At 36.9% G+C, this 11,500-nt stretch overlaps 6 protein-coding genes and 2 long non-coding RNA genes across 13 annotated transcripts; 6 read left to right on the forward strand and 2 right to left on the reverse strand.

Moving 5' to 3' along the window:
• The first annotated feature begins 817 nt into the window (after nucleotides 1-817).
• Nucleotides 818-1,548, forward strand: LOC6644588 (transmembrane protein 242). Its single transcript, XM_002067189.4, has 3 exons — nucleotides 818-983; nucleotides 1,040-1,281; nucleotides 1,338-1,548. The coding sequence occupies exons 1-3, from the start codon at nucleotides 917-919 to the stop codon at nucleotides 1,467-1,469; spliced, it is 441 nt and encodes a 146-aa protein (XP_002067225.1). The 5' UTR covers nucleotides 818-916; the 3' UTR covers nucleotides 1,470-1,548.
• On the reverse strand, nucleotides 1,512-2,273 carry LOC6644587. Its single transcript, XM_015177920.3, has 2 exons — nucleotides 2,002-2,273; nucleotides 1,512-1,936 (listed from the first exon to the last, which is right to left on the reverse strand). The coding sequence occupies exons 1-2, from the start codon at nucleotides 2,240-2,242 to the stop codon at nucleotides 1,578-1,580; spliced, it is 600 nt and encodes a 199-aa protein (XP_015033406.1). The 5' UTR covers nucleotides 2,243-2,273; the 3' UTR covers nucleotides 1,512-1,577.
• Nucleotides 2,274-2,432: 159 nt separating this feature from the next.
• LOC124460852 (uncharacterized protein T19C3.4) lies at nucleotides 2,433-3,402 on the forward strand. Its single transcript, XM_047012457.1, has one exon. The coding sequence runs from the start codon at nucleotides 2,591-2,593 to the stop codon at nucleotides 3,392-3,394; it is 804 nt and encodes a 267-aa protein (XP_046868413.1). The 5' UTR covers nucleotides 2,433-2,590; the 3' UTR covers nucleotides 3,395-3,402.
• Nucleotides 3,403-3,555: 153 nt separating this feature from the next.
• On the forward strand, nucleotides 3,556-5,616 carry LOC6644585 (transcription factor grauzone). Its single transcript, XM_002067186.4, has 4 exons — nucleotides 3,556-3,654; nucleotides 3,722-4,740; nucleotides 4,809-5,193; nucleotides 5,313-5,616. The coding sequence occupies exons 1-4, from the start codon at nucleotides 3,556-3,558 to the stop codon at nucleotides 5,580-5,582; spliced, it is 1,773 nt and encodes a 590-aa protein (XP_002067222.2). The 3' UTR covers nucleotides 5,583-5,616.
• A 65-nt stretch (nucleotides 5,617-5,681) lies between these two features.
• LOC6644730 (enhancer of yellow 2 transcription factor) lies at nucleotides 5,682-6,162 on the reverse strand. The gene is made up of 2 exons (XM_002067185.4): nucleotides 6,110-6,162; nucleotides 5,682-6,043 (listed from the first exon to the last, which is right to left on the reverse strand). The coding sequence occupies exon 2, from the start codon at nucleotides 6,039-6,041 to the stop codon at nucleotides 5,682-5,684; it is 360 nt and encodes a 119-aa protein (XP_002067221.4). The 5' UTR covers nucleotides 6,042-6,043; nucleotides 6,110-6,162.
• Nucleotides 6,163-6,206: 44 nt separating this feature from the next.
• Nucleotides 6,207-8,143, forward strand: LOC6644729 (transcription factor grauzone). The gene is made up of 4 exons (XM_002067184.3): nucleotides 6,207-6,432; nucleotides 6,494-7,110; nucleotides 7,185-7,382; nucleotides 7,452-8,143. The coding sequence occupies exons 1-4, from the start codon at nucleotides 6,334-6,336 to the stop codon at nucleotides 8,041-8,043; spliced, it is 1,506 nt and encodes a 501-aa protein (XP_002067220.2). The 5' UTR covers nucleotides 6,207-6,333; the 3' UTR covers nucleotides 8,044-8,143.
• A 333-nt stretch (nucleotides 8,144-8,476) lies between these two features.
• LOC26529214 lies at nucleotides 8,477-9,593 on the forward strand. Of its 2 annotated transcripts, XR_006954824.1 has the most exons (4): nucleotides 8,477-8,533; nucleotides 8,836-8,879; nucleotides 9,050-9,067; nucleotides 9,197-9,593. It is a non-coding gene; the product is annotated as an uncharacterized LOC26529214 (long non-coding RNA). The 2 variants fall into 2 exon arrangements; XR_002724138.2 differs by lacking the exon at nucleotides 8,477-8,533 and having other exon boundaries at nucleotides 8,699-8,879.
• A 658-nt stretch (nucleotides 9,594-10,251) lies between these two features.
• LOC26529539 lies at nucleotides 10,252-11,111 on the forward strand. Of its 5 annotated transcripts, none has more exons than XR_002724135.2 (4): nucleotides 10,252-10,300; nucleotides 10,579-10,627; nucleotides 10,749-10,814; nucleotides 10,895-11,111. It is a non-coding gene; the product is annotated as an uncharacterized LOC26529539 (long non-coding RNA). The 5 variants fall into 5 exon arrangements; XR_006954822.1 differs by having other exon boundaries at nucleotides 10,263-10,296; nucleotides 10,749-10,772; XR_001450541.3 differs by having other exon boundaries at nucleotides 10,269-10,300; nucleotides 10,749-10,772.
• The last annotated feature ends 389 nt before the right edge of the window (nucleotides 11,112-11,500 follow it).

The raw sequence follows: 11,500 nt of genomic DNA on the forward strand, positions 1-11,500 counted from the left end.
TTTTTCCTTTTTGAAATTTCTTTCCCTGCAACTCAATTCATCAATACACAAACAAAATATTATTTCTCTTTTTACCACAAGTTTTTCTTCTTCCATCATTTTCTAAGCAAAGCACGGCACGCATACACATACAGTTCATGTAGCGTTGCGTCTGTGTGTGTATGCGTGTGCTCTGTTGATTTGATGATGGCAGTAGTAGGCAGCAAGCAGCGCTGCCGGCAGCGTTTGAACCGATTTATATTGACTGTAACTTGTGTTCTATTTATCGGATCAGATTCAAATTTTGGGATCTGAGATTTTATATCTATTACTATCATATTGGTAAATTTCATGGGGATACTCCCATTTTTGCAAAAATGTTTCTTCTAGAGCTATATGATATAGTGGTCCGATCCCAAAGATTTTCATACTTTATCTCACCCGGGTAAAAAAAAGCTCCCAAAAAAAATTTCATCCCGATAGCTCTTAAGATGGCTGAGTAAAACGCGTACGCACCGACGGACAGACGGACAGACGGACAGACGGACATGGCTATATCGACTTAGCTTCTCATGCTGATCAAGAATATATATACTTTATGGGGTCGGAAACGTCTCCTTCTGTGCGTTACAAACATCTGACCAATTTTATAATACCCTCTGCAAGGGTATAAAAAAACATTTAAAAAAAAAAATTTAAAAAAGTGCACAAATTCAAATTCGATTTTCGATAGGTTTTGCTCCGGAATGTCGATTAACCGATAGGTTTTGCTCCGGAATGTCGATTACGATAGATTTGCTACCATAACGTAGATTACGATAACTTTGTCGTAACACAACGTAACAAATCAGAAACACGTAACACCGAGTTACGACACGACAATAAATAATAAATAAAAAATAATAAATAGAGTAGAAATAGAGAGTTTTGTCATAAGATGAATGAGCCAGCCGCCAAGCTGGATGCTGTGGCGGCCGAAAAGAAGCGGAAGTTTAATATTCAAGGTGTGAATTGCGTTTTGTTTATATTGCGTATATGTTTACATTTGGTTATGTTTCAGCCGCTGCCTTCTTGGGTTTAGTTGGCGGTGTCTCAGCACTATTTGGATTTTCCAGGACGTTATCAATAGCCAAGAAATCGGATAGTAAGGTGCTACAACAGCAGGGTACTCGCCAGGGTCTTATATTAATGGATGAGGGCTCGGCCCTAGCCCTCAGAGCCTTAGGCTGGGGTTCCTTATACGCGATTATGGGTACTGGAGCCTTTTGCTATGGCTTTTGGAAACTGAGCGGAGCCAAAGATGTAAATATGTGACAAAATGTAATGTTATTTCTATGTAACTTTCTTTTGTTTTACAGTTTGAAGAATTTCGACAAAAAATGGGTCATGCTTTGCCTCGTCTCTCTAAGGATGAGCCGCCACAAAGTCGAACAGATTTTGATGGTTTGACAGATTTGATGAAATATTTAGCAGCTTGGGCCAAGGAATGAAGTAAACAAACTAAACAATTTGGAGACTGTAGATAAAAACTGTTACATATTTACAATAGATTTTTATTTTAATTTAAAACAACAACGTAATCCAAAACTTATTGCTTTCTAACCATGTTGACCGGACAAATTGATGGCTGTGGCCTGCGATTTTCTATTATTCAACACACCTTGACAATGTTGCAGTAGATTATCTCTAATTATTTCCATATTTGCTGTTTTAATATTGAAAAGATTTGCTTCGTTCATAAATAATAGAGAGGATCTTATAAAATTTTGCAAATTCGGTCCACTGTTTAAGTATAATAAATGCTCATTGTTTAGCTGTATTGTGCCTTCTGGGACTTTCTCAGTGCGTCCATTTCTGGATGTATTCACTACAAAATCAATCCATTTGAGTTGCTCTTTTTTTACCCTGTCCTCGTATATGGCCAATTCATCACTCAGTGATGGCAAATCTGAAGTAACTAAAAATATGAGAGGATGAGTGGTAATATCTATACAGTAGTATTAAAATCCCAACTTTACTTACATTCCTCAATATTGACGTTGAAAAGGCTCTTGGTGTCACTGTGGCCCGGCTTTAGTGTCTGCTCCAACTGGGCAGTCACATTATGTAGATCAACGTCAGACACATTGTCGCAGGAGCGATCATTTGAATCCACGGTTGTATTAGCATCGTTATCATGATTCCTTCCAGCTAATGCTTCGCTACCAAGGCTTCTGCGAACTATTTGTTTAATGGAATCAATTGCCTTGGCTTCCGCGTCCATCTTGATTTAAAAAGAATAGTCGAATAAATGTTGCCACTTGAGAGTGCTGCCACTAACGCGCTACGTTTTAGCTATTTTTATTGTTTGGCTGAAAATAGCTAATATGTACATATTTCATTCTTAAATTTATTTATTTATTATTATTTAATACTCAAACGTTTATGTTATATTCTTGCATTGTCATTTACTTTTCGATCTAGAAGGCACTGCCATATTATTTAAGGACAAATTGAAAATTATTTGTTACTTGATCCGAACTTCAATGGATAAACAAAAAAAGAAGAAAATAGTCAAAATTCAAGTATAGGTTTTGTTTGGTTTACAATTTCGGCTTCCCTTTTTGGCAATATGCTGCTCTATGAAAGTATTATACGTTTGTTCTACCTGGTGGTGGGCTGTCTATATCCAGCTTTTGCTTCATTTAAAATCTTGAACGGCAATGATGATAACAAAGATACCTCAAAGTCTATTGAAGTTCAACGCAAATGGCTTTCTTATTGGATCGTTTATGGAATTTACATAACCATTGATTTCTTCCTCCATAAGTTTGAAGCAATTATCCCCATTCCTTTTTTAATGGAGCTCAAACTTATATTTCTTTGTTGGCTCTTGCCTTCAATTGGTGGCGGTCATAAATTGATCTATGATGAATTTATCTATTCCTTTCTAAAGCAAAATGAGAATTCTATTGATCAAGCTATAATTCGAGCTTCAAAAACAGGAAGTCATCTGTTAGCCAAACTTCTGAATTCAGTTTTCAACCATTTGTTTACCGTAGGGGAAAGTTTTCTGTGCTTAATACGACGAAATCAACACACGGAGATAGGCCATCTCCGCTTGACCCCAAGCGTAGAGGTGATTATAAGTGAAATATTAGCCAAACGACGAAGCAACAATAAAAACGGATCCTCATCCGATCAGAGTAAATTTGATTTACTCCAAGATGCAGACGAAGATAAAATGTCCGAGCATATCAAGGAGCAAAACTATACGGACTCGGACAATTTACTGGTCTATAAAATAACGCAACCACCACCAAATCCGCCACCAAAGCCAAAAAAGAAGCAGTTGAGCGACACTGGCATTCCCTCAAATTTGGATGGAATTATACATGAGCGTGGAATGGGCAGTGAAATGGAAGTGGCCAAATGATGTACCCGTACTCATATCTACATATGTACATAGTTCGGTAGAGACAACAAAAACCGCTAAAAATGTACTACATCTGGTCACCTCGAGGGTTAGAGAGCAGAACAGCTGCTCCTTGTGTTGATGAAATTGAAATTTGAAATTTTAAGTAAATTTATTTTTGAATGAATGAAATGATATGCCGTCTTTGTCTGGAGGAGGGCCAAGATGGACTCTCCATATATGAGCTGGCTAAGTTCATTGAAGAGCATCTCAACCTCAAGGTGAGAGTAAAATATTTGTTTCTGAAACTTTTTTTTGTTACAAAATATTTAATTTTATTGTATTTAGATGGAAGAGAACGATGAGGATCTTGTTAACCAGATGTTATGCCAGAGATGTTGGCAACAGATTAAAGATTTCCAGGAATTTTGCCTTATGGTAGACGAGAGGCAAAGAAACTTTGCAATTAAAGTGGAACATGATGAGGAGCAGATGGGCCCAGAACCTGCCGTCGTTGTGTGGAATATGGAAGATGAAGTGGAACAGGAGGACTTTAAATATATGTTATGCGAGCCAGAAAATGATGCCCTTAACGATGATCCAGCAGCAGCAACAGTAGCAACAACTACTCCCGAAGAGCAGCCAGATGAATCTTTGGATGTGAAGCCAAAACGGAGAAAAAGACGTAATGAAGAAGCTAAAGAGCCATCTTTACCGCAAAGACAAACCAGACAGCGAGGCCGAGAAGCAGCAGCAGCAGCGAAGAAACAAGCGACTCCTCCGAATGCAGCGTCTGCTTCAAAAGGTAGATTGGTTAAACGTTTGACCATCAAAGAAATCGGCAAAAAGTGTCAGAAGAACCGCGTAGTAGTGGCCAAAAAGGTAGTAACTCCTCCGAATTCAGAGTCAGCAGACCCGGCATCTATTTCCGAAGATCGTTTAGCCAAACGATTAAATATCAAGGAAATGGATGAGTTTATAGCCGCTAATGTAAATCTGGATTGCTGTCTATGTGGGGCATCCTTAACTGATTTCATCGATCTCAAGCGCCATTTTCGATCAGCGCATCAGTGTACGGGTTATGTAAAATGTTGCAATAATCGGTATAAGAAGCGAACCCTTTATGTGGACCATTTGCATTATCACAAGGACCCCCAATATTTTAGCTGCCAACCGTGTCAGAAAAGTTTTCTCAATCGTAATAGCCACGATATGCATATGTTAAGGTTTCATTCCAAACAGCAGGAGCTAGTGCATCAATGTGGCATTTGTGAGGCAAAATTTGCAAAGAAATATCTTTTAACAATGCATCTTAAGGGGCACAAGGGACTAGAACGCCCGGAGGAATGCGAAACATGCGGCAAGAGGTAGGTCTGCAATCAGACTTTAATCACACTAGTGCTGATGTTAATACTCCTCTTGTTTTACTTTTTAGCTTCCGTACTAAATTTGAACTCGCTGCCCATGTGAAGCGGATGCATGATTCCGATTTTACTCCAGTTATATGTGACATTTGCGGCACCCATTTTCGTTGCAAGGCTAATTTTCTTATTCACAAAAAATCTCTGCATCCAGAAGGACCTGTCGATGAAGTGCAATGCAAATTGTGCGGTCGTTGGTTAAGAGACGAACGAAGTATGCGAAAACATCTAGCCCGTCACGATGATCGAGATGGAGATACCAAATATCGTTGTTCCCTGTGCCAGGTGGAGAAATCATCGCGTGTGGCGCTAAGCAGTCACATGAGATATCATCATTCAGAGAAGAAGCACAAATGCAATTTGTGTGGAAAGGAATTTAAGCTACCTAGAGCATTGGCGGTAAGCAGTACGATTAAGTAAAATAACCAACTAATTTAGTGTCAATTGTTTAAAGATGCATTAACCTTATTCATCGAGATAGCCATATATCTAACGATATCTAACGATTTCTTATTTAGGAGCACATGGCCACCCATACGGGCATCGATTTGTATTCGTGTGCCTTCTGCCCGAGGACCTTTAAATCGCATGCCAATATGCACAATCACAAAAAGAAAATGCATCCAAATGAATGGGTGAGAAAGTATTCACAACCTAGCAACAAATCCAGCCTAAATGCGAATTTAGACCTAGCAGCAACTGATGGAGTGGAAATACCAACTTCAGATACCATGCAAGAAACAGTCCTCTACGACACTTGTCCTCCTCCCATAACACCGGCTAATTGAAATGCATTTTTTTTTCAATAGTGTCATTAAGCTATTCATTTTTGGTTTTTTTTTCATATTCTCTTACATTTCAATTTTAGTTAAGTGAAATCTTAATTCTTAATTATCTTCTGTACCATTTTCATCTTCATCGTCTTCATCATCATCGTGATTATCAGTTCCCTCTGTTTCGTTTTCTGTGAGAATTGTTCGAATTTTCATAAGCAATTCTTTTTTCACTGCATCCGGTACCAAAGTGCGGGCCTTAGGTGTCACCTCAGTGATAAGTTGCTCCAGTGTTAAATTACTATTACTTGTAACCGCTCCAGCAACTGCCTTCTCCATCAATATATTCCTACACAGCAGACGCACTTCGTCACGCCAACCGCATTCGGTTAGGCGATTGCACAATAAATCCTTGATTTTGGAACGATCCCCGGTAAGCACAGTGTACTGGTCCACTGTATTGGAAACGGTCATGACTGGCATCGGGACAAAAAAAGATTAATAAAGAAAAATCTTCACTTTTACAAACAAAATACACCAACTTTTCTTTTGGTTTTGTGGCGGCGTCTGTCACTGGTGGTCTTTTAGCTTTAGCCAAAGTGCTGTTATGTCGGCTAGGTTTCTTTTAGCTGGAAGTCTTAGCTGTTTTCGAGCCGAATTCATTATCAATGGTTTTTTGTATACATTTGGCAACGCTGCAAGTCAGCTGTTTTTTTTCTAATGGTACTTTTGAATCTTGAAATTCCGAAATTATTTGGATATATGAATGGCTAAAAAGGTGTGCCGACTTTGTTTGGAGGAAGGCCTTACGGAGGTCGCCTTAGCTGGACTAGTTATATTTATAGAAGAGCATTTCAAAGTGAAGGTAATAACGAACTTTTCATCAAAATTATTCATTTAATCGAAAGGCCTGTTTTTGTTTATAGATGGAGAACTGTCAAGTCGATCCCATACAACAATTTATATGCCATAGCTGCTGGAAACAGGTTGAAGATTTTCGATGTTTTTGTCTCATGATAGAAGAGAAGCAAAAATTGTATCAAAAGCAACTACAATTAAAAGAAGAGCGACTGGAAACTAATCCTGACTCGGAATCGGAGTCGCTATTCGAACCTCAAATTGATGTGGAACCTTTGGCTAATATTATTGAAGTCAATATAATTGACGATGAAACTAACCCAATAAAGAAGAAGAACAAGGAAAAGAAGTCCAGCGCAGTAAGGGCGCTACGACTTGGACTTCGATTGCGCTCAACAAAAGTTAAGGATAAACCTATTGCCAAGCGTAAACCAGCCCCAGATCAAGATAGAAATGCAGATCCGAATCACGAAAACGACCTTTTGATATCTACACATGGCCGACTCGAATGTGTTTTGTGCGTAGAGTCGCCGCCCCCTTCTCTGACCACCTTTGCTGATCTAAAGCGACATTATCGAGCACATCATCAGTGCGACGGATATGTGGAATGCTGCCATAAGCGATATAAAAAAAGATCACTCTATGTGGATCATCTTCGTATGCACAAGGATCCCAGTTACTTTAGGTTGGTGCCTAATAAACTGATGGAGTCAGCAAATATTCATTGACTGTGTTTCTTTTCTTTTAATATCTTATTAGATGCAAAACATGCGGCAAACAATTGGTCAGTCGCATAAGCTATGATGTTCATATGCTGCGATTTCATTCGAAGGAGGAATCTTTGAGATTTGCCTGCAGTCAATGTACAAAACGTTTTAGCAAACGCTTTCTATTGGAAATACATTCTCGTGTTCATCGAAGTGACAAGACGGATCAATGTGTACATTGCCATAGATAGTAAGTTTAATGAGACGAGTTTAAATCTAAGATTGTTTTTCTAAATCGTATTATAATGACAATTGACAGCTTTGGCTCTTCTGTCGCTTTGCGCTCCCATATCCGCCGCTTCCATGATCCAAACTTTGTGCCCTTCATATGTGAGTCGTGCGGCTCCGAGTTTAAGACAAAACAAAATTTAGAAGTGCACAAACGTACAGTGCACCTAGAGGGACCGCAATTACCCGAGGTTCAATGCGAAGTTTGTCAGAAATGGCTACGAGACGAGAACAGTCTGCGGAAGCATATGTACATGCATGTGGATGCTGCTTCGGCCAAGACCTATAAGTGCGAACAATGTGGACAGGAGAAAGACTCACGTGTTAAATTAGCTGCCCACATACGGTATCATCATCCCAAAGAGTATCACAAGTGTTCGGTATGTGACAAACAGTTCAAAAATGTGCGAGGAAGGGATGAGCATATGGCTACCCACACGGGACGTGATCTCTATGAATGTGCGTTCTGCGATCGCACATTTAAAAATTCGGGCAATATGCATAAGCATCGGAGGCAGATGCATGTCACCGAATTGGCAGAACTGCAGGAACAAAAGACAATGCGGCCCAGCAAGCGAAATGCACTGACAAAGCAGGAGAATTTAGAATTAAAATCCTCTTAGGCGCAATAATGTAAAAAACAAACTTATTTTATACTTTCATTTGTATTAAACGAAATTACATATATATAATTTCATTCAGTTCGTAATATGTTTAACTTAATTAACCGATTTTATTAATTCTTTCTGCGTTGAACCAAAAAAGGTAATAAATCAAAAATATAGTAAAAGTGAAAATCTAAAAGCATTTGGAGACAAGTTTGGCAGTGATTGTTTTAAAACAAAAGAATAACATAGAATAGTTGAAATTTTGTCGGTTTCGGATTCGGGAACATTTATGCCGATAACAGTGTTATAAGTTTTCTTTGAATACCCCTACTATCCAAATTATCGATTTCGATTTATCATCTCTAACATGTTGGATGCTCCATAGAGCTGGAAAAATATCGATAGTGCTGGCCAAACATCGATGTTTCTCAAAAATACAAAATACGATCGATGCTGATGATATTTCCAGCCCTGCAGATGCAGATTATTTCACCGCGTTGGCATAGTAAGTACGCTCGTCCGCTTCAAAAAGTTTTCCTTTTATTTTATTTCTGCCAAAAATTAATCCACTTTAATAATGATAGAGTATAAAAACACAAGTAAAGAGAATCAATCTGAGTTAACCACAAAATATTTTTTATGATTCGCAATAGACAGAATGTGTAAAAATTTTTCAATCAAAGCCCGCCATTTTGTTGAGCATGCACACGCACACATTTGAATTATTTCAATTAGATTTTCAGTTTACAAAAGAGTAAACGATTTTCTTTACTTTCAAAACTTTTTTCAATTCCTTCGAATCAAAAGGAACAGTCTTTCTCAGGACCAAAGTACAGTTGCAAAGAATAATGGTAAGTATCAAAAAAATATGAAACAACGCTAAAACACAATTTTACTCCTGCATGTGTGTTTATATATATATACACATACATACATGCATAGCTCGGTAAAATGGTGATGGTGTGATACATGTATTAATAAATTTGTCTGACTTTTTGTCTCTTTCTTTTCTGATTTTCAGTGCTAAGTGAGCGGTAAAGTGAGTGCAGAGTGGCGATCTGTCTCTTTTGCTCTCTCTGCTGTATGCGTGTGTTTGCAGAGCCTACTAACACGTCAAATTTAAAAATCAGCTTTTAATTTATATAAATTTTTTATTTCTTTCTCTTAGGAAACGGCGCCGTAAGAACAGGGCAAAATGGTGGTTAGTTAAATGATAGGCTTTAGAATTCGGTCATTTTTACTTTTGAACCGTTCTCCGAAGCAAAAAAAAAAAAATAACTTCGGTCGATTTAATGTAGAGTTTTTATTATGGATCTTCTGACCCTCGGGTCTTAAGATTTATAGTAGATTTTTTGAAAAGCATAGATAAAAAAAAAATAAAAAAAGGCAATATATGATTTTTAACTGCACGAAAGAAGCGTGCGTTAAAAAAAAAAAATTGATGCCAAAAAGTAGTGTAATGTTTTACAAGCCTAAAAAAAAATTACATTAAGACCTATAAAAAGGCATGTGAAATGTTGCAAAAAAAAAAAAAAAAAGGGTAACGTTTTACGCGCCTTAACAAATCCATCTAAATTTATAATTTGTCTAAATTTCATATAACTTTTATTGAAACAGTTATACGAATTTTAGAACACAAAAATAAGCGAGATGACTGTACCAAAGAAGCGTGTGATCTCTTTCGCTTTGGCGGGAATGTTATTTATCAACTAGAGTGAGACGACACTATACACAACAGAATATGAACATGACTCATACATATGTATACACATACACACGTATCTGCATAAAAATAAAATAAAATTTAAAATATATGAAAAGACTACAAAATATGTTTTTTATTTCGATAAAAATAGAGTGATCATTTCAATTGTGAGCGAGATGCTTTAAAGAGCAGTGCTCTGAATATTAAATCAATCGCTAAGGATTTATCAAATATAATCGTATAATCACGTTCGTACGGACACAAATACATGATTACCATGGCTAATTTACTAAATTTTGTCTTTGAACTCATTCATGAGGCCTTAATGGAAAACACATTTTTCATATGAGGATGGCTGTGTTAGTTTTGCAGTCTCTGCTACCTGCAAATCATACCTTATATTATAAAATCTTGTGAAAAACAAAGGAAACAACCTGAACGAAATAGATATATTTCTCGCTTTCCCATTCTCTAAAAGTTATCGAATTCGGTGTGCCACCTCTAAGGGCACAAATGGTCACACTACTGCACTTTTCTGCAGAGTTTTTTACATCTTCGACATAGTAAGTACGTTTGCTCGCTTTTTAAAGTTTTTTTTTTTCCCCCAATTTTACTTGATTTAGGCACAAAAGTAATTAAGAAAAATGCAAGAAATTATACGAGTTAAAATATATAAGTTTGTTTTTTTTTTTTTTGACAACAAAAAGTTTGTTTTTAAGTTTTTCAATCATAGCCCGCCATTTTGTTAACGCACACGCACACTAAGGACTTCTTCGATTAAATTTGTATTTACAAAACAATAACAGATTTTCCATACTTTTATAACTTTTACAATTCCTTCAAAGCAAAGAAAGTCTTTCTCAGGACGCTTGAGTACAGTTTAAAAGAGTTTTGGTAAGTAGCATCAAATCGCCCACACAATTTTACATGTATACATATATTTGTGAATTGGTGGAGGTGTGGTGACCTATTAATAAATTTGTCTAACATTTTGTCTCTTTCGTTTTCATTTTAGAGTTTGTGCTATGTGAACAGTAAAGTGAGTGCAGAGAAGTGATCTGTCTCTTTCTCTCTCTGTTGTGTGCGTTAGCGGAGGCTACTTGACTCGTCGAATTTTGATAGCAGCTTTAATTTACATCATTTTTTATTTCTTTATTTTAGGAAACGGCGCCGTATCATCAAGGGTAAAATGGTGGTTTGTTAAAAAAAAGCTTTAGAATTCGGTTAAAATAGCCTTTGAACCGTTTTCCGAAGCAGATTGAAAAAGAAACCGATTTAGCGTAGAATTTTTATTATGTATCTTGTGACCCTGGGGTCTTAAGATAAATAATAGAGGTATAGAAAGTATAGGTAGAAAAAAAAAAAAAACATTTTTAAATGGCACGCATCGTGCGTTTAAAAATAAAATAAATAAAAAAATGCCAAAAAGTAGTGTAACGTTTTACAAGCCTAAAAAAAAAATCGTAAAGGCTAAAAAAAAAGGCATGTAAAATGTTGCAAAAAAAAAAAAAAAAAAAAAAAAAAAATGGTAACGTTATACGCGCCTTAACAATTCCCTTAAAAAAAATAAGTTTTCTGAAATTCGTATAACTCATTGAAATCGTTGTACGAATTTCAGAGACGTGAAAACAAACGAGAGAGGTGTATAACGGATGGCGATCTCTTTCACTTTTGTGTGAAACCTATGTATAAGGGTGTTTGTGTGTCTCTACACATGTAGTATCTAAACATGTCCTGTTATTATGTGGAAATGGCGAATACCTATTA

This window comes from Drosophila willistoni, unplaced genomic scaffold, assembly GCF_018902025.1.
Source record: "Drosophila willistoni isolate 14030-0811.24 unplaced genomic scaffold, UCI_dwil_1.1 Seg143.1, whole genome shotgun sequence".
NCBI lineage: Eukaryota > Metazoa > Arthropoda > Insecta > Diptera > Drosophilidae > Drosophila > Drosophila willistoni.

Bases quoted from the DNA above. Each gene is read 5' to 3' on its own strand.
- LOC124460852 (XM_047012457.1), top strand. From the start codon at position 2,591: ATGCTGCTCTATGAAAGTATTATACGTTTGTTCTACCTGGTGGTGGGC.
- LOC6644588 (XM_002067189.4), top strand. From the start codon at position 917: ATGAATGAGCCAGCCGCCAAGCTGGATGCTGTGGCGGCCGAAAAGAAG. The intron at 984-1,039 runs GTGTGAATTGCG...GTTATGTTTCAG, and splicing joins GCGGAAGTTTAATATTCAAG to CCGCTGCCTTCTTGGGTTTA. The intron at 1,282-1,337 runs GTAAATATGTGA...TTTGTTTTACAG, and splicing joins AACTGAGCGGAGCCAAAGAT to TTTGAAGAATTTCGACAAAA.
- LOC6644730 (XM_002067185.4), bottom strand. From the start codon at position 6,041: ATGACCGTTTCCAATACAGTGGACCAGTACACTGTGCTTACCGGGGAT.
- LOC6644729 (XM_002067184.3), top strand. From the start codon at position 6,334: ATGGCTAAAAAGGTGTGCCGACTTTGTTTGGAGGAAGGCCTTACGGAG. The intron at 6,433-6,493 runs GTAATAACGAAC...TTTTGTTTATAG, and splicing joins AAGAGCATTTCAAAGTGAAG to ATGGAGAACTGTCAAGTCGA. The intron at 7,383-7,451 runs GTAAGTTTAATG...GACAATTGACAG, and splicing joins TGTGTACATTGCCATAGATA to CTTTGGCTCTTCTGTCGCTT.
- LOC6644587 (XM_015177920.3), bottom strand. From the start codon at position 2,242: ATGGACGCGGAAGCCAAGGCAATTGATTCCATTAAACAAATAGTTCGC. The intron at 1,937-2,001 runs GTAAGTAAAGTT...TCATATTTTTAG, and splicing joins CAACGTCAATATTGAGGAAT to TTACTTCAGATTTGCCATCA.
- LOC6644585 (XM_002067186.4), top strand. From the start codon at position 3,556: ATGAATGAAATGATATGCCGTCTTTGTCTGGAGGAGGGCCAAGATGGA. The intron at 3,655-3,721 runs GTGAGAGTAAAA...TATTGTATTTAG, and splicing joins AAGAGCATCTCAACCTCAAG to ATGGAAGAGAACGATGAGGA. The intron at 4,741-4,808 runs GTAGGTCTGCAA...TTTACTTTTTAG, and splicing joins TGCGAAACATGCGGCAAGAG to CTTCCGTACTAAATTTGAAC.